This window comes from Crocodylus siamensis, chromosome 1 (genome assembly GCF_052110815.1).
Source record: "Crocodylus siamensis isolate JL-2025a chromosome 1, ASM5211081v1, whole genome shotgun sequence".
In the NCBI taxonomy this organism is placed as follows: Eukaryota; Metazoa; Chordata; order Crocodylia; family Crocodylidae; genus Crocodylus; species Crocodylus siamensis.
The window spans coordinates 264,831,714-264,852,215 of record NC_143395.1 but is presented as its reverse complement, the minus strand read 5'-3'; the positions used below and the strand labels follow the sequence as shown (position 1 = coordinate 264,852,215).

The 20,502-nt window shown below is 42.9% G+C and overlaps 1 protein-coding gene across 9 annotated transcripts in view; it reads right to left on the bottom strand.

Moving 5' to 3' along the window:
* Positions 1-1,398: 1,398 nt before the first annotated feature.
* Positions 1,399-20,502, bottom strand: part of DMD (dystrophin) — a 2,140,576-nt gene continuing 2,121,472 nt past the window's right edge. For all 9 annotated transcript variants that reach the window (XM_090061814.1, XM_090061802.1, XM_090061811.1 and 6 more), the window contains one exon: positions 1,399-3,817. In XM_090061814.1, coding sequence (XP_089917940.1) covers positions 3,720-3,817 — 98 coding nt within the window. In that variant the 3' untranslated portion in view covers positions 1,399-3,719. The remainder of the gene's footprint in view (positions 3,818-20,502) is intronic.

Here is a 20,502-nt window from a genome sequence, read left to right as displayed (position 1 = left end):
TCCAGTTGCCACCTCACTGCTGGCATGAACCTGCAGCTAGTGACAGGGGGGTTTTTTCCTGCCTCCTGCAAGTCAGTGACCAAGGCATTGGCCTCAGTTACCTGACCATAATTACACTACTGATTAGCCTTCTCCATTTGGTGAGGCCTTTACAGTTGATTACTCAGGAAGGAGTTATTGACATGGTACATGACAGAGGGGTATCACTGATGTGAATCAGGCGGTAGGTTATAAAATAGAAAGCTTGTATTCTTTGGAGGGGTGGGGCAGGGAATATCTTCTTTGTTGAAGTATAGCTGTTTTCAGCCTAGTCAGTGGTAGGGGAAATAAGACAAGAAAGAGATGATACTTGGTAGGTTTTTATTTGTTTGAGCGGTCAGATTCCATTCTTTAGATATCCATCTGATGCACAAGGACCCACTGGAATGCGTAGACAGAGGAAAACCTGTTATAATGTTAGTCATCCACATTTTTGTCACTTACCTACCTAACGGGTCTTCTGTGGTCTCGCAGCAACACACTTGGTAGCAGAACAGTAGGGGAGTACTGGACTGCTACATCGGGGCCCAGGGTCTGACTTTGAGATCTGGCCTAACTTTGTGATCGAACAAGAAGCAGGATATACACATGGGTGAAATGCACAGTGTACACTATCAAGAAAGAGCAATTAGGGAAAAGCAATCGTAGCCTACTGTCTCTTTTAAAAAAATGTCTAAAAGTATTTCTAGGTTATAATCTCATAATGTAGCAGCAGCTGTAGGTAACAGCCTTCCTTTTTCCTGTCCTTATATGACAAGGTATTTAGCAGAATTCACAGATTCATTGGACTCTGACAGGGCCATGTCGTGAGCACTTCTGCTGTAGCCTCAGATAACAGCTGGAAAATGTAGGTAGAAAGACTTGGGGGGGTGACAAGGGGGATGAATAGCCAAGATGTCGGAGGAGTGGGGTGGTGGCAGAAGTAATTCCAGGAATGTCGATTTTAAAGCTGCCTCATGGAACAAAAATATTCCTGGATTGAACTGAATGTTGTTTACAATTCAGGGTGGAACGGACACATGTCCTTCAAACAGCTTTGAGCATTTTAAGCTCTGTACAGGTGGTGCTACTCTGGGGTTTATATCTCTGCCTAGCCCTAAATTTTATGGGAATAAACCAGAGGGGGATGTTGGAATATAAAAGCCCCCTTTCCACAAAATGTGCTATTTTTGTGGGTGTTATCATGGGCATCCAGCCCACTCAGTATTTTGTTTATGTATAAATAATATATCAAGAGAGTGAACTCAGAAATGGATAGGATGGCAGGCTGCCCAGTGGACAGCCATAAAGATAGGATTACTGGAAAAGAGACACTAAATAAATGCTGCACTTCAATAAAAAAGTGACACTACGTTATAACATAATTGCGTGCTTTATTGATATACACAGTAAAGCAGTATATAATACAATAGTAAGGCATATATTTGGTGAAATTTGATATGTTGTGAAAAATGCAGTAAAACTGAAGTTTATAAAAATAATTAGTAAATGTTACAGTGTTGGTGTTAAAACACAATATATTATGAGATCCAAGTAATAAACCAGTACTGAGTAACAATGGAATAACATGCCGTATGATAGTTATGTATTCAGTTACACTGATTATGTTTTACAGTTTAATACTCTGTGGTTATAAGAAACATGAAATAATTTCCAAATTATGCTTAAAAAGCAGTAATAAAGCTCTCAACTTTTTAAATATTTTTGACAGACTCACTCCAAAACTAATGTCTAGAAAGTAAAAACAAACAAACAAAAATAAAACCCTGATGAAAACAATCGTGCAATCCATTTACCTCGATGTTCGTGAAGAGGTCTAACTTATAAGCACAAACAAAAAGAAACAAATCCCTTCCTTAAATCTCAAGTTGAGCTTTCTTGAAGAAAGACCATGAGAAATATATAGGGTACCAATTGTAAATAAAGCATTAAAAAAGCTATGTATTATGAAAGTGGAGGCTTGGGTTTTGTATTTTTTTGTAAATTTATTATTAATGGTTCTTATTAAAATGATGAGAACTGTTCACACAATGGACAAGTGGTGACAATGTAACATCTGGATGTAATTGTCAGGAACACCACGAAACCAAAGTGAGGTAGAAATAGCATGACTAACCATGTTCAATGTTAACTAGCATTCAAAATAAAATCTCTCCCAAGTTTAATTACACTTCATACAAGAAGAGGTAACAGATTTTTTTAACCTTGCAATGTAATGTTAAATGGCAAATATCTACGTGTCCTAAGATGAAGTTAAAGGCTGGTATAAGGAAATGAAATGGTAAAGCTTTTGCTAACAGCACCTCAGACCCCAGCCTAACTCTGATGAGCTGCTATTGAACTGGTTCGTCTATTTCCTTTTTTCTCTCTCTTCAATAACTGTTAATTGTGCGGTATTACTTAGAGAGAGAAATGGGGAGGAAGAAAATATAAGGACCCTTTTTGATGACATCTCTCTCATGGAGCAGTGTGGCTACCTTCACCTGACCATCAAACACAATGACAGCAGAAATTCTTTTACAGTGTTTCTCAATGATTGCTATAAGTGCTGCAGCTCCTTGGAACTTGCTGCTAACAGGAATAGGTTCCGACAGATATTGTGGAAGGGTTTACTTTTCTACCCCAAAGCACTGAGTAACCTTATGACAATTAACGATACTGGTAGCTATGCACACTAAACGCTATGTAAGTAATCACCCATGCTTCAGAGCAGAAGCTGACCACCCCTGGGAGTCGGGAAGGAACTTCCCTCTCTCTACAGCCTGATGTAGAGCAGAGGGCTTTATGAATGGGACGGGGTTACATCAAACTTCTGCTGAAGCATCAGGTACTGGCTACTGCCAGAGGCAGGATACCGGACAATAAGGTCCAAAGATTTAATCCGGTAAGGCAATTTCTGTTTCATTACTAACAACATTCAGGATTTTAGTCAGTAGAGGAAACAACTGGAGCAGAGAATATTTATTAAACTTGATTTTTTTACAGGCTCTGAAGATAGCATTGTCATGTAATGTGCTCTTTCATCTTATTATTGCAAACTATCTGGGTGATTCATGTAATCCTTACATTTTACTTGGAAAGAGGTGGACTAACTACCTCGACTGGAAGTTCAGAGGATTGTTTAAGCCAGCCCTAGTCAGACAAAAAATGATGACAAATGTAAGTCAGCTGTTTTGGTGTTGTTACAGGAAATACTTTCTTTGATAGGCAAGGAAAAGAACACAGAACATGAAGATATATCTGGTACAGTTACAGAGCTGAAATGATGCTAAACAAATGCACTGCCTCAATTTTTTTGTTTGTTTTTTAAGGGGGTTTCTATAAACAATTTTTTTTTTTATAAAGCACACTTTAGTTTACAATCTTTCTTTATAACTGTTATAAATTTTTTAAACAACCCAAAATGCGTTCCATATAAAGAAATGGCAAGTTATTTAGCTATCAAGATTTTACATGTAGTTCTCTTATAATTTTTGTACAATTGCATAGACGTGTAAAACCTGCCATTGTTAACAAAACAATAACAGACTTAGGAAACTACTGAAATCTACAGTATAGTACCACTACCCTTCACAAAAATATAGATTTGTTTTCTTGTAAACTCTTACAGTCTAATCCTTTTTGTTGTATGAATATTATAAAAACCATGCAGGACGCCTGAAGTTGTAAAACACATCTTGCTATTCTAACACCTTGTCATCAGTCATCACTGTAACTAAGGTTTCCATTGCTCTGCCCAGGTCGTCTGCCATGTGGAAAAGGCTCCCTACATTGTGGCCTGAAAAACAAAGGCAAAGAAGAAAGTCATTCTAGAAAAAGACAAGACAGCAAAACATTACATTCAAACATTACAAATACTACGTGTGAGCAGCTTGGAATATACCTCTCCACACAAATGCCAACAATATAGGATATTCTTTCTAAAAAAACCCCTATACCAAGCCAAATATAAGAAGACAGTATGGGATTCTTTGCACGATTAATCAACAGAGGTGGATGAATCTTGACAGCCAATACTGGCCTGAATTTTAGCAATGGCTCATTCTTTGCTTTCTAGAAAAAATGAGTAGTGATCAAGTTTCAGTGGCATTAATATTCACCAAAAGCAAGTCCGAAAATTCAAAGTCATGGTTAACTTGGGAAACTGAAGTTTAAATCTGAAACTGTATTAACTTGGTGCTGGAGATGTTTAACCAGTCAATGAATAAAAAGCAATGGCTTGAAGCATAATTAACAGCTCAAGTAAAAGAGAATCCAAAGCTAACTGGAGTCAATGGGAATCAGGTCTGTAGTGAATATCTAAAGCTGCAATAAAACAAAAGAGTTAAATAAGTCACAAATAAGTTTACCAAATTCTTTCAAATACATTAATCTGCCTTCTTATTTATGGATTGCAGATATTCATTTCGCAGAAAAAAGGCTATTATTTTTCAAATAAATGATTTGCTCTGGTTTACTTAGGCCACATACAGGCGTTACATTTCTTCTGGGAGAACTGCTGTTCTCCTTGTAGAAAGGACAAGCATATAAGCATTCATTCAATTTCTCCTGAGGGAAACATGTCCCCTCCTGGAAAAATATCTTCTGGCCATCAACCTGGAAGATCTCGCTTGCAAGAGCTTCTCTTGTATGTTCTCTGCTCCTAGCCTGGTCCATGTGGGGAGGGGAGCAGCCACTGCTGTTTTATGCCTCTTCTCCAAACCAGGAAGTCTCTGGTCTGGAGAAGATGGAGAGGAGCTCTGCCCTGCTGTCTCCTTTGCTCTGCTCCTTAAGGCTGTGGGTGCCAGCTCTAAACATGCTGTACGCCAGGAAACTTCCTTCCAACAAAGCTCCTGCAAAGCCAGTGCATATTACCTTCCCCATGTTGCTGCTACCACTGAGTTGAGTGGCGTGGGAGGGGATATCAAAGCCCCTAGGGCTGAGAACCAAGGCCAGGGAGCTAAGCCCAACCCTAGATTCTAGCCTTTTGGGCTTTAAATACTACCCCACCAGTTTGTATGCCAGCTCGCAGCCTGGCAGGCTTTAAATGCTGCATGTGTTACCCAGTTAGTTGTGTACACAGTAATTTTAAAATCCAGGGAGCCTGGATGGCTTTTCCCAACCATGCTTCTCTGAGCCTTTGGCCTTAATAAACCTGTGCTACACACAAAGCAATTTAAACACTGGGGGACTGCCTATTGACATCCTGCCCCATTTCCAGGCAAGGGTGAGGACAGGCTGTCAGGTAAAGGGCTCCCCTAAGGGCAGGGGGATCCAGGGAGCAGACCTCCCGTGCCTCATGGCTAGACAGCTTGTGTGTTTAACTCTCCAGTAAGGGGGCTAGAATACACGGATTGCCCTGCTTCTGGGATATTTCAATCTCTCACATTTTTACCAGCAGAAACAAATACTTGTCTGTAGCTTTAGTCAGCTGTAGTCACTGGTATCAATGGTATTCATTAATACCCTGAGATATGAATGCTGTTTTGGATATACAGGGTGCAAAACCTTCTCAATGCATGTTGTAAAATGAAAGTTTTCCCCAGGATGCTTATTCTAGGACCCTTGTGATAAAGATCTACACCCACTTCTCCCACTAACGCCCTCCACGGAGCTACCTTTGTGGAATATTTATTTGTTGTTAATTGCCTGCTTGTTACAGTATTACTCTCCATTAAAACACATCCTACAAAGATACATGTAAACTGCCTGAGGGGAATCCTACTAGCAGAAGATCGTTTTAGAGGACAGTTAGACATGTGCTGCCACAACTCAACTTCACATGAGCAGCTGGACTGATTTGGCACAGGTCCAGAGAGACAGAGAGGGGCCAGGTAAGGAAAGGGCATGGCAAGGGCCCCAGGAGACATTTCAACACTCCTCACATGCAGTTCCTGCTTACAGGAATTAAACTTGCCTACTGCTTGGAGTAGACTTCCTCACTGCTGCTTTTCTGGGTGCCTGGACTGAGATCTGCACTCTGTACACCCCTGGGGGTATACAGGAAACTCATGAAGACAAGGAAATCCCCTCAAATTGTTTTTTCCCAAATATTATAGTATACAAATAATCATACACTGCTGATATCTGCAGTGTCCAGATGCTTGGGATGGAATTAATTAAAACGTATTTCCACCTAGAAAAATTAAACAAAAAATGCTTGGTATAATGTCCTTAAACATAAGGGAAATTTATTCAAGATAACAAACACTCTTATTTTTATGTTAATTTTGCTTTTCCTTAATAACCATCGCATCAGAAAACTACCTGGCAGGGTGATCACAGCATCTTCAAAGCTACTCCATATCCTAATACAGATGGCACAAAATGATACCCAGCACATGACCCGTAAGCCAGATCTGGTCTGTGGAGGTGGATCATTTAGCTCATGTGGCTTCTCTTTGGCCAGACTATGTATCTCTAGATGTAGCCCACATGGCTCCTTGTCATGGCTCCCAAATCTATTGTGCTGGCACAGCCAGCACCCAGGGAGTTAATGCTGCAACCTTTTCCCTACAACCCTGTTACATGCTGCACAATTTCTAGTTTTTGACTGCTTGCCATGCAATTCAGAAGCAGGGCAATATGGGTGGCATTGGGCCCAGAAGGTGGAGGAGATGGGAGTCCACGAGGGATGGTCATACCTTAAGGGGGCGATCCTCCAGACCAAAAGGGTAACAGTCCTTGAGAGTAGCAAGGGGGGGGGGTAAGACTGCTTAGAAACCCCCATGGCTCAGCAAGGGCATTCAGGAATGCCTGAGGACTAAAAGTGGGTGTACAATCAGTGCAAGGGAGGAGCTATCACCAAGGAGGAGTACTCCTCCTTGGCCCATGAGTATAGGAAGGCCATTAGGAAGGCCAAGGCAGAGATGGAACCCAGGCTAGCATCCAGGATTAAGGACAACAAAAAGTCCTTTTTCAAGTACATGGGGAGCAAGAAGAGGGTACCAGGCAATGTAGACTATAAGACTCAAACGGTAACTTTGTGGCTACGCTAGACGAGAAAGCTGATATTTTTAACAGTTTCTTTGTCTCTGTTTTCCTGAACAGGGATTGGGACATCCCTCCTACAAGACGTAGGGACAATCTCAGGGATAGCTCTGTCAAGGCCTTGGGTCAGCACAAATGTAGTTAGGGATCTTCTGGAAGGGCTGGACAATTTTAAATCTGCAGGTCCAGATGTCCTCCACCCAAGGGTGTTGATGGAGCTGGCAGGGGTCATCGCAGAGCCCTTGGCCCGGCTGTATGAGCATTTGTGGTCATCTGGCCAGGAGCTGGGGGATTGGAAACTAGCTAATGTGGTCCCCATTTTTAAGAAGGGGATGAAGGAGGACCCAAGTAACTATAGGCCCATAAGCCTCACCTCAGTGCTCGGGAAGATCTTGAAGAAAATCATCAAGGAACACATCTGTGGGGGGCCAGCAGAGGACAGCATGCTCAGGGGCAACCAGCATGGGTTCATCAAAGGCAGGTCCTTCCTGACCAACCTGGTTGCCTTTTATGACCGGGTGACTAAATCCTTGGATGATGGTGTTGCTGTGGATGTAGTCTTTCTAGACTTTAAGAAGGCCTTTGACACTGTCTCTCACCCCATTTTCATCAATAAATTAAGCAACTGTGACATTGATGCCAACACAGTTGGATGGGTAAAAAACTGGCTGATGGGGTGCACCCAGAAAGTAGTGGTGGACGGATCGTACTCAACCTGGTGAGATGTGAGCAGTGGGGTCCCCCAGGGCTCAGTCTTCAGGCCCACACTGTTTAACATCTTCATCAGAGACTTGGACAAGGGGGTGGAAAGCACGCTGTCCAAGTTTCCTGATGACACTAAGATGTGGGGCGCGGTGGACACACTTGAAGGGAGAGAGAGGCTGCAACTAGATTTAGACAGACTACAAAAGTGGGCAGATGAGAATAGGATGGGGTTCACCGTAGACAAATGCAGGGTGCTGCACATTGGCAGAAGTAATCCACAGCATACATACAGTTTGGGAAGCTCCCCTCTTGCAAGTACAGAGGCAGAAAGGGATCTTGGAGTCATTGACTCCAAGATGAACATGAGCCGCCAATGCCAGACCACAGCCAGCAAGGCCGGCCATACCTTGTCATGCATTCAAAGATGCATCTCAAGCCGGTCCAGAGAGGTGATACTCCCCCTCTACGCAACTTTGGTCAGGCCGCAGTTGGAGTACAGCATCTAGTACTGGGCGACGCAATTTAAAAAGGAGATGGTCAGCCTGGAGAGAGTTCAGAGGAGGGCCACCCATTTGGTGAGAGGGCAGCAGGACAGGCCCTACAAGGAGAGACTAAGGGATCCGAACCTGTTCAGCCTCGGCAAGAGGAAGCTGAGGGGGCACCTGGTGGCTGCCTACAAACTCATCAGGGGAGATCATCAGCAAATAGGAAGAGCCCTATTCTCCCTAGCACCACCTGGGGTGATGAGGAACAATGGTAATAAGCTGATAGAGAATAGTTTAGGTTAGAGATCAGGAGGCAATATTTTACAGTTAGGGTGGCCAGAATCTGGAACCAGCTTCCTAGAGAAGTAGTCCTTGCCCCTACCTTGGGCAAATTCAAAAAGAGGTTAGATGATCACCTGTCTGGGGTTTTGTGAACCCAGCATTCATTCCTGCCTGTAGCAGGGGGTCAGGCTAGATGATCTGTTCAGGTCCCTCCTGACCCTAGCTACTATGAAACTATGGTAACCCCCCTAGGGTGCTGGCCAAATTGATGGAGTCACCTTGAGTTGGACCTGAAGGTGGGTCATGTGGCTCACAAGAAGCTCCGCAGTCTAGACTAGACCTGCCAACTCATTTGAGTTTGACATCCCTGGCATAGGGGAATGAATTGCATACAGCTTTCTACTTTCTGACATATGTGACAAACCACTGCCTTGGGCTGGTGGTTTGCCACTGAAAGTGATCTATGGCTAATGGATTTAGTAGACAATACTTCCACATTCTAATCCATCCTGCTTTTAATTGGCTGATAAGCATGCAAAGTGAGTGCAGACTAAAAATTCTAATAGTTGAATCAGAATAGCCTAATGGACAAATAGCTTACTCTGAAGTCACTCACTAACTTAACATTTTAACTCCTTTATTTTAAAAACTGAATTCAATGAAGATAAAAGCAAAGAGGTAATATCATTAAGATGCACTACAGAAGAGTACAGCCAAATCATTTTCTACACGCAATTCTGGCAATAGGGTTTATCTGTCCTAGCTCCAATATATTGATGGCCTGAGCTGCTGAAGCAGTCTGCCAATGCTGTGGTTCTGCAATGTTCACAGTAGGATTCCAAAGAAGACCATAACTTCATTCTCATTTGTGATTTAAATCTAGATTAGATCAAGCGTAAATAAAAGAGATGCAGTCTGCAAAGCCAGCAAGAAAGAGTTGGGATGAGGCAAGCAGCTCAGCCTCACTTCATTCTCTTTCTTAGGTCCCTGCCACATGTTACATTTAAGACATGATTAACCAGTCATCACCTCTTAAGTTGTAACCTGGCCATATGTTCAGTCAATTAATGGCATCATAAATGAGAAATAAGCCACAAAGTCATTCCTCAAGAAAGTTATATACTTTGTGGCTGGTTCCTATGATGCCACTAACTGAACATCTGTAGGCTTCCAGCTTCAAGGTTCATGATATGCCCCCACCACTGGGAGCTCAGACTGGCTGATGGGACCCTGAGCTGTGGAAGTGAATGGTACGCCTCTGTGGCTGGGAGCCCCATCAGCTGAGGGGGCTCTCAGCCACAGGAGCTCCTTACTTGCTGGTGCAGGGGGAGCCTGGGATCATAAGCCCAGACTCTCCCTGCACTGGCAGGAAGTCATGATAGGATCTGATGCTCAGTTCTGCAATCATGCCTCTTGCCATGTTGGGGTGGCCTGGCAGGAGGCACAATTGTATGGATCACTCATCATACTTTTACTTGCACATCTGGCAGAGCCTCAAACACTGAAGGTTACCATTCTATGCCAAGGGTGGCAAATTAAGAACTTTGAAAACAATAAAAAGACATCTCGGAAGTCAGGAGTACCTAAAAGTTGGGTTAGTCAATTCACACAATAGATAACTGGTATTAAGCCCCTTTCATCGAAGTTAGTATCACAAATATGGCTGAGGCCAACAGTGATCAAAAAATTACCATCATCCAGCAGCTATCTTGTGGCCTATGTGAAATGACACTTGGGACCTCAGCCTACTGTCTGGTGGACCATTATAACTTACACCATTAGGCAACCCTCCCACATAGCTACCGAAATGGTCAAGCTCTGAATGAGCAGGAGGAATAAGGTAGCAGGGCACCTGCTGGAGATGATCCTTCCACACCATGGCTGACGATTATAGTAAGAGAAAGCTGTGTGAAAAGGCTTGCACAAGTTCCTTTTTTGCTATATGTAATTTAAGGTTTCCATTTCTTGGGTGGCTGAGGTGGTATCTTTATCTTTTACAAATTAATTTTCAGTTTGAATGATTAGGGATTTTTGCTACTCTCTCTTTACTTAAACACAACTGAACCATCTTTGCTCAATTTTAAACTAAGAGATAAATCATCTTCAAGTTGAGTTCAGTCCTGGAAAATTTCGGCATGAAAAATGGACTTCTGAATAAGTTGTAAACAAGTGAAAATATCTTTTAGAATGCAGATGCTCACGTAAACAGAACTGTAGCTGTCACTGTGTGCTCCACCTACCTGACACATTCAAATGCATACGTATACTGTTGTACAAAGGTTTTACTGGCATAAATTTGGTCTGATTTGCATAACCAGCAATACTCCAGGTCTTGCCAGCAGCCTCTATTTTAGTTTGAAAAATAAAACCTACTACCAAATCATTTCTTCATTCTCACCTGCCCAAAATTATGGGCCCGAAAGAAAAAGAAGGGTCTGAGAATTTTAATGGACAATTTTAGCATGAACAATGTCACTGCTCTGGGCTGAGTTTTGTGGCATGCACAAGACTCTCCTGTAACTGGGCAACAAGCTGAATAGAGAATGGACTCTAGTTCCTCCCCACCTTCTCCTTGATTGGGCATATGTTACCTTTCCTATGAATACTTTTCTGTGTGCTCAGCCACCTACAGTGAGCAGCAAAATGGATCACTCGCTGTGTCCCTTAGCTTGTGGGTTGGTGGACAGGGATTAGAATAGCTCTTACACACCTCTTTATTGGCTACAGTTACAATCTGAACTGTGTTCTTTCAACAGTGCAGTGGAGAAAAAGGTTGAATTCCTCCTATCCTGGTTAGAGCTGTGACAATATAGACCAGAGGTTCCCAAACTTTTTCTTATTGTGTGCCTCCTTCCAGATTTACCAGCTGCCTATGTACCCCTACCAGCCTATGCTATATACTTTAACCCCTTAAATGCTAATTATTATTATACTGAAAGGTAAATCCACTATTACACAATTTACTCCATGTACCCCCCAGAGATGTACTGCATACCCCCAGGGGTATGCATACCACAGTTCAGGAACCCCTGATCTAGACCATAATGGTCTGAGGACAATATAAGCATGGTTTCCTTAGACACTGATGCATTATACACACATCTTCTCTAATACCTATTTCCAGCTCCAATTCATTGACTGTTTTTACACTTTTATGATTTCTCTATTGCGCTCTTGGTTACTAGCATCTCCAAGACTCAAGATTGCTATATTTCCCATAAAGATTAATGCGGGGAAAACCCTGGCCTGAAAAACACTTAAAAAGAGAACAGTTCAAAACATGTTACAGATTTTTGCTTTGAATTATTGCTACTTTCAATACAACTGAGCTGTCAAAGTAGTCATTACATCATTTTTTAAAATATCAGATTAAAGAAGAAAACGTTCCTCAATGCCAGAACTACTGAAAGGATGAAACAACACTATTGTTTAGAAAACACCTCACTGAGTTTGAAATGTAACAACAGAGGGAAACATGGACATGGAAAGCATTAATTTAACCTAGTCTTGTAAAATAGAGTGAATATGAATACATGTGTATTTGCCATGGAAGTAGGAGAGCAGTATATTTCTGCAGCTGCTAACTATATTATTTCTAGTCACATACAGCATGATATGTATTGCATCTACTGAATTTACTTTAAAGGCTGTACTGGAATTAAGGCCCTTTGGTGAGACTACAGTATTGGAATATGAATCTCACATTATAGCTTGTCACAAAAATAAACGGGAACAGGGTGTTCAGACACTGAAAAGAGGATGCAAAGTAAACTAAGAAACCCCAATGGAATATGCTTATTTCATAATTGCGTGGTACTTTGAAATCCATGCGACAACTCATGGGGTAAAGCCACTACCTAAAATGAACAATTAGAGGTGCACTGATACCTTGGTCCAATATTGGATCAGCACCAATATAAAGAAAATTGACTGTATTGAAAATTGGCTTTTTTTTGCCTGATGTGGCTGATAATGTGGCCAATAAACGCCCCGTGCATGTGTGCAGCCGCAGCACAGCACAGAGATGGAGAGGAGCACAGCCTGGCAGCTTGGAGAGCTGTGTCCAGCTGGTAAGTCTGTTGTGGTGGAAGGAGAGAGGGGAGAGAAGGGGAGCGGGGGTATGCAGATTGAAGCCTCCGCATTGAGGGAGGGAGTGGGGCTGGGGCAGGGGCCAGGTCTGAGGCTGGTGCTGCCCAGCTGGGGCAGGGTGGGGCATGGGACAGAGCCATGGCTCGTTTGGAGGATAGGGGGCAGGGGCCAGCTCCCACCGCTGCACGTACCCTGGAAGGGCATGGGGGCGTGTGCTCCCTGGATCTGTGTGGAGCAGGGTAGGCTACCCCTGCAGGCTGGGGCTGGGGATGTGCCAGGCTCTTCCTGACAGGGGCTGGGGCAGGCTGTTTGGGGTGTGGAGGGTGGTGGCATTGGGGGGGGGGGGGGTGCTACAGCAAATTTTGAGGTGTCTACAGCCCCCTCTCCATAGCCTCCTTCCCAATGCTGCTGCAGCCTTAGCCCCAGTCCACATTGGCAGCCTGTCCTGCACACATCTAGGGTGGGGCACACGTCCTCTATGCCCTCCCGGGATGTGCTCAGCAACAGGAGGTATTTCCCCCCTGTGCCCTCTGGATGAGCCATGGTTCTGTCGCACACCCCACCCTGCCCTACTCCCTCCCTTACCACAGGGGCCTCAATCTGCCCCCACATGGCACTTTCCTTCCATCACAACAGACTAACCAGCCAGACACTGCTCTTCAAGCTGCCAGGCTGCACACTGGAAATCAGATTGGTATTGGCTGATATGCCTCCTTAAAAATCAGCTATCGGTGTAGGCCCCAAAAATCTCTATCGGTGCACCCTTATGAACAACAGGATCAAAATCTGGGCCTGTGTTTCTAATTGCACGTCTGGCTTTGCACAACTTGGGCAGAAAGACAAAACCACAGATAAGACAAAGATTTTTTGCACATATCATTGCATATGTACTGAGTAAGAGAAACTTGCTTTGTCACTCAACACTGCACACTGGTGAGTACCCTTCATTCCTCTTCAGTTAAAACATGAGTTGAGAGGGCTGAGCATTTCATTGGAGACAGCACTTTGTAGGATTGTGTTAGTGGCATTTCACTCACTGGAATTTGCAAACCTTTTTATTTTTTTTTTAAGACTATCAAACGAACCCATGCAACATTTTCTCTTTTTTAACAACGTGCATAAATATAACAGAGAACAATGAAATATCAACAGGAAGGACCTGTTTTGCTCAGGCTTAATAGGTGTAAATTAGAAGAACCAAATACCAAATAATTTCTACAGAATTTCTAAACCAGCACAATTTGTTTGATGAAGTGTCAGATACTCTTTCTTAGCTTACAAGCAAGGACTAATCTCCTATGAATGAAGGCTTTTTTAAACTGGGTGTCTCTACACAAGATGCTTAATGTGCAGTAGACTAATTCTACTGTGTATTAGCGTGTCACATCAAAAGCCACGGTAATGCACTAATACACAAGATAATTAGTCTACTGCATATTAAGTGTCATAAAAGACCATGCACCCTTGCCACCGAACACTTAGTTAGTACCTCGCAATAGGGGTAGTAAATTTAGTGTGCAGTAGCAATAGTGCATTAATGCACATGTAGACATGCCCACTGAGAACTTTAAATCAATCAAGTACAAGCCCCTCATGGAAACAGGGTATATCAGTTTCCCCACAGTACACCCAATGAGAGAAAAGCACAGTTTACGCAGTGTAGCATGCATGGCTAAGGGACTTTGCTATAGTTGTATGCAGTTCTGGGCCTGGGTACAGTACCTCCCAGGGCTAGGCTACCATTTAATTCCTACCTCATTCATAATAAGCATCTTCTGTGCATGAAGGGTCATCCTACTGTGATCTGTGATGGCACCATAGCACTGTATGAATGTTTTATCTTTAATAACAATTTTATTGGGCAATTACTTTCAGGCATTATACCTGGCAAGAGATTTGAAGAGCAGCTTAACAGTAAAAATAAAATCACTAGAAATATTTGAAAAGGTAATGTGACAACATTACACAAAACATTTTTGCTCCAGTACAGGCAGAAATGTAAAAATTCTGAAAGCTCATACCATTATATATATCCATTTCCATCAAACCAATCACTTCTAAAGCACATAAGCAAACACCTTTATCTCTATATATTTTAATGCAGCATTGTGGAGCTGGTGGATGTTAGTAGCATTCTTTATTGTGCAAATTAAAAAAGAATTGTGAGTCTCACATACCTCTCAACCCTCAGTTTTCTAAAGGAAAAACCTATTTACTTTAATTTCTTGATAGGGTGTGTATATATCTTTCTATCAATCGATCAATAGATCGATTGATTGCTCAATAGAGAGGTACACACACATGGATAGATATAGCTTATATATTTATGTATGTGTGTGTATATATATAAAAATATATATAAAAACACACACACACACACACACTTGTTCTGCTTACATGTGGGCTAATTCTACCTAGATATGTCACAAAGATTTAATTTTCATGGTCTGCTCTCCTCCCATTCCTTACAATTCTCCCTTGGTGGGACTGGGAGGTAAGGCACAGTCTTATTCTAGTGTTTTCCCCATCAGAAGTTGAGAGGTATTGTATGTTACAGCACACTTGTGGAATGCACTCAGCAAAAAACCCACACTGCTGTCACACAAATGCCAGACACAGGAAGCAAGATGTGACAAACAGAAGCCATGGCAGTGAGCCTGAATCTCACTAACCTCTCTCACTGGCTTTCCAGGGTCATTTCTTCCTTTAGTAAGAGAGAGAGCAAGAAGGAGAGGAATCAGAAAGGAAAGAAAAACAAAAAATCACACATAAGTATATAGTTTATAACTGAGAGAGACACTAAAACCTCCACTTAGGAACGTAATACAGAGATAATGTAATAGTAACAACAACAACAACAACAATCAGTGTAATTTTTTTTAAGTAAACCAAAGAACTGTGGTGCATTGAAAGTCACAGATAATAGAGTAACTGAACTGGGCAGAAGAAAATAGAAAAATTCTTGCTGTTGTTTTCAGTTTGGCAAATACATATTTGTAGAAACTTCCTCTGCAATCAGCCTACTAGAACCATTTGCTGAGGACAGGAATTGCACAAAGGTTCTGAATTCATTTTCTAAGGGTGCATGAAGGCTCTATTGATTTAAGTCCTTCTATCAGCCAAGATTAGTCTAAAAATTTCCCTCCCTGACTTCATAATGAATGTACTTAGACCTTGTACAATTTATTCTGAAACGAATATCCTGCTTTTGCACCTAAAATGTAAGACTTTCAAATTAGCAGGCTACAGCATTCTGCTTCACACATTAAAGATTATGTAAAGCCCTCCCAGGTGGTTGATATGCATTTCCAGAAGCCTGCTGAGGACACATGGAGGGATGTATGCATTTATAAAGCAGGATGAGGGCAGGCAAATAAGGGATGAAAAGGAAAGTAGGTGAACTTATTCTAACAATGATGAAAGAAAAGAATGATTAGAAATTGGTTAGAATCAAGTAGGTTTCCCACAGTTTTTAAAGTGTATTGATGTAGTCAAGAAATTAGATGCATCTTAAACCTGCATTACTGGCACTCAGCAGATCAAAGATCTCACAGCCTTGATAGGAGGCACATTTTTTTCACCCTGAATTTCTTCCAGTGTTTTAGTTTGAACAAAAACCCCCACAAAACAAAAAACAAAAAAAAAGAAGGAAAGAAAGAAAGAAAAATCAAATTCTCCATCAATACTAATGTACTCTGTTTACACACTAATAAACACATAATATTGGGACCAGCACCACAATGCCATTCCCCATTTGTTGCCTACTGCTTTCATCAGACCAAACACAGGTTATCTGCATGATGTTTAAGTCATGAACTACTTAAATACATGTCATCTTTTAGCCCTACTGTTGTACTTTGTAACATTATGATAGTCCATTTAATGACACAGGGTGAAGGGGACAGACCTGCCAAAAAGTTGATATAATAAACCTTGAAAAATAATGGGAACTAATCGTCAGGTCTGATATACTATAACACTGACAGCACTACATGCTATTTACATTAAATCTGAATAATTGCATACCCTATTTGTCTGGTTCTGAAATTGAGTACACTATATGCACAGTCTCATATTTACCACAGGAACTATACCAATAAAAACTATGCTCCTTTTTTGCTTTATCACATTTAACAACATGTACTACCAGTGCACCTATAAGATTCAATCTTAGAGCAGGACATCGTTGTGTTGGGCAATGTACAAACACAAATACAAAAACCCAGACTGTGCCTCACAGATCTCCCTCAGAGACTGAGGTATATATACAATATGAATCCAGAGATGATTACATACAAGCAAGGAAGAAGAAAGAAAAAATAAGATAGTGATGGTGAGGACAAATAATGGCTTTATATTAGCAGCATAACTTCTGTCAGTTTTTTCTAGACATCAGGATAAAGCAGAGCTTTAAGGGACAATTTTGTAGGAAGATCATGAAGTTGTTTTGCAGATGTTTACAGGAAGCTACTTCACAGCATGAGGAGCAGTGGTAGATAAAGCATGGAAGCATTTATATATCTGAATATTTAACAAGTGGGCAAGGGAGGCTGGCATCATGGGACAATCTGAGACAGGAGTCAATATCTCAATGGTCAATTAGAGATGATAGGGAGATTGCAAATAGGCTATGAAGGGACTTTACAGTGAAGGCAAATTGTTTATGCTTGATGTGGCAGGTTATATTCCCTTCTTTCTCCCTCCCCCATCCTAATAAGCATTCTCATCATGAAAACAAAGAAAAAAACAAAACAAAGAAAATCAACCAGTCCATCAAATATTTGTTCTTCGCTCGATTCTTGCTGTGTTGGAAAAGAAACGGGGTTCTGACACAGGTTAGATGTCAGCAGGGTAAATTAGCCCATGTAAGACCTCCTGGCTGCTGTGGCTAGGTTGCTTCCAGTACTTGTACTGGCTCGTTTAGAGCGACTTGACATATTGCTCTACTGCACCGAAGACTGTCTAAATAGGTTTCTGTACAGTGCCATGGGTACAGTGCATATTAATTTCTGCTTGGTTCCTTCCATGCTCCCCACTCTACACAAAACAAGAGGGGAATCCATTGTGCTTACTTTATAAATCCACATTCACACATCCATGTGGTCAGTAACATCAAGAATCTGATTCAAAGGCCCAAGCACCAAATGTTGATTTGCTAGTATAGCCCCCATGTGATTTGGGGTCAGGTTATTAAAATACTATAACTGAGCAAAATGTGGCACAGCAGCTCCCACCATGCAGAACTCTGTGAGATAAAATTGATATACATCTATCAAGAGGCTCAGACTGGGGCCTGCACAGTAAACACTGATGAAGAAAATTTGTTTTCTAATACTATCAGTAATAAAAACAATAATAATACTTTTAAAAACTTTGTATTGCAGTAACTCCTAGAGACATCAACCACAATCAGGGCTCCAAGTAGTGTAAAAATATATGAAGATACTAGCCAATTGCCCATCAAGAATGACGGGGAGGGGGAGTGGACGGGGACGGAGTCTTGAACTCCCCGCCCTCCCCCCGACATACAGGCCTGCTCCCACCTTATCTCCTGCTGTTGGGGTTTGGGCCCACTCCCCCCTCCCTGCTGCAGTGGTAGGGGGAGGGGAGGAATGGGCTTGAGGGTGGGGAGAAGCCGGACCACTGTGGTGAGGGAAGCAGAGGGCCTGAGCCAACCTGGCAGTGGCGAGGAAACAGGAGGAGTGGACCCAGAGCCAATGGGAGGCAGGGAGGGGTTGGGAAAGACTGGGCCTGGGCCTGAGGTGGAGGAGACTTGGTCCTCCCCTCCCTTCCCCCAGCTGCTGCTATGTTGGGTCAGGGCTGCTGCTCCCCTCGCACTGCCACGGCACGCCTGCTTCTCCCTTGGCTCAGGCTCGGTTCTCCGCCCCCCAGCATCAGGCCCAAGCCCAGCCCACTCCTCCCCGTCCCCTGCTGCTGCCAGATCAGACTCAGCCCCAGGCCTGCTCCTCGCCTCCCCTCCCCGCTGCCACTGCATAGGCCTGAGCCTGCTTTTGCCCCCCCATCACTGCGGTGGGCCTGCTCCTCCCGTCATCCCCTGTGCTGGGCCCAGGCCTGGGTCTGGGACCCTTCCCCTATTCCCTGCTTTGGCAGCAGGGGGAGGGCAGGAGTGTTAGCAGGCCTGCTCCCCCTTCCCCGCCGCCACGGCTGGCCCTGCAGGCAGTGACAATGGAAGAGGGGAGGGGTGGGCTGAGGCCAGGACTGGTGGCTTCACCCCCCCGGGGTGTCCTTACCCCACTCCTCCCCCAACCCCCGTGCCACTGGTGCTGCTGTTACATCCAAGGAGCAAGGGGAGGGGAACCCTCCGCTCCATTGTTACCACCTGCATGGAGCAGGGAGTGGGGGCGGGTGAGGCCAATGCTGCTGGCCTTGCCCCCCCATTGCCGCCATGTCCAGGGAGCAGAGGATGGGGAGTGAGCTGGCCTCAGCCCCCTGCTCCATCCCCTGTGTCCCCAGCATCAAGGCGGCAGGTTGCCACCTGTCCAAATGCTTCTTCGCACTCTGATTGGCTGTTTGACAGCCAATCAGAGCATGAATAAAGCATTATGGACAGACAGAAAGGCTTTTATAATATTAGAGTGGGCTCTGCCTCCAAATATCTCCATTCTGGAGACTCATCCCAGATACCGACGATCTAAAGTTCCAATCCAACAAAGACATGCTCAAAGTCCTTTGAACTTTATGCACCATGACTGGTCACTAGTGTACAAGGGAATACTCATAGTGTATGTTATTCTTCACTGGACTGAAGCCTACATTACAAATATTTTGATGACACCATTTTAAAGAATAAAGGGAACACATTAGTAAAAGTAAAAAATTAAAATAACTTAATCAAAAGCTTGATTGTACATGGACATTTTCTGACAAATTAGAAATCTCAGATCTCTTCCAAATGCCGTAGCCAAATTCTACTCTGATTTGCCAGTTTCCATTTTCAGAATTGGAAGATCCACCTTCTGCCCCCAGATGTAATGAAAAAAAGGGTTTTCTAACATCTGAATTAGGATAAGCTGAGAATCTAACTAGTATATATACGCTGACATTTTTATATACAGGGTAAGGTATCAGCTTACCATGTTCTAAAATGAAATCTTCTTTCATCCTGATCCTGTCCTCCTCACTAAAAAAAATGCTGGCTTAGAAAAACATTTTCAAACAATATGAATTTCAGGACAATGCATTTTTAAAGTTCTCATGAAGTTCATTATGATGTTCTGAAACAATATGTTGACCTGATCAACCAAAGGAGGCAGGCACCTTTAGTTCCAAAAGCTAACACCACCTAAGGCTAAGTCATTGCTTTGCTTTGCTATCATGTCACGGACTCAAAAGTGGGAAAGACCATTCTTCCAACTTGCTTCCTGGGGTGACTGAAGAGCTAGTATCTTTCCCAAATGCTGGGTGGAGCAGGCAGGAGCACCCATCTCTGGCATGCTGGGGTGAGCTGGTGGCAAATGGAGGGAGTGATGGGGAGCTGAGTGCAGGAGAGGGTATCACTGGGGAATCCATTGGGCAAGCTAGGTCTCTGCTGCTAGCAATGTTGAACTATTTCTAGTGCAGTACTGGGACCAACAATCAACTGATTCTTAGTTCTACCTCTCACACTGCACTTGAGTCTTGAACTCCTTTATCTTTGTGGAGCAGTCCAACGCTAGCTGATCATGTACTACTTAATAGAATCTGGAGATACTTCCTTGCACAAAAACTCACAACTTTGCTACAATACCATTGCACTTAGTATGTGTTTTACATTCTGAGAGTACAGATGGTTGCATTTTAAGCACAATTAACACATCCTAAGTATAACAGGAGACATGGCCATTAGTTGCAAGGAGCAGTGCTGAGATTCACTGTGTGTACGCTGGTTCAGAGGTTTCTTCTACTGATTGTGGAACGTGGAATGTAATTTAAG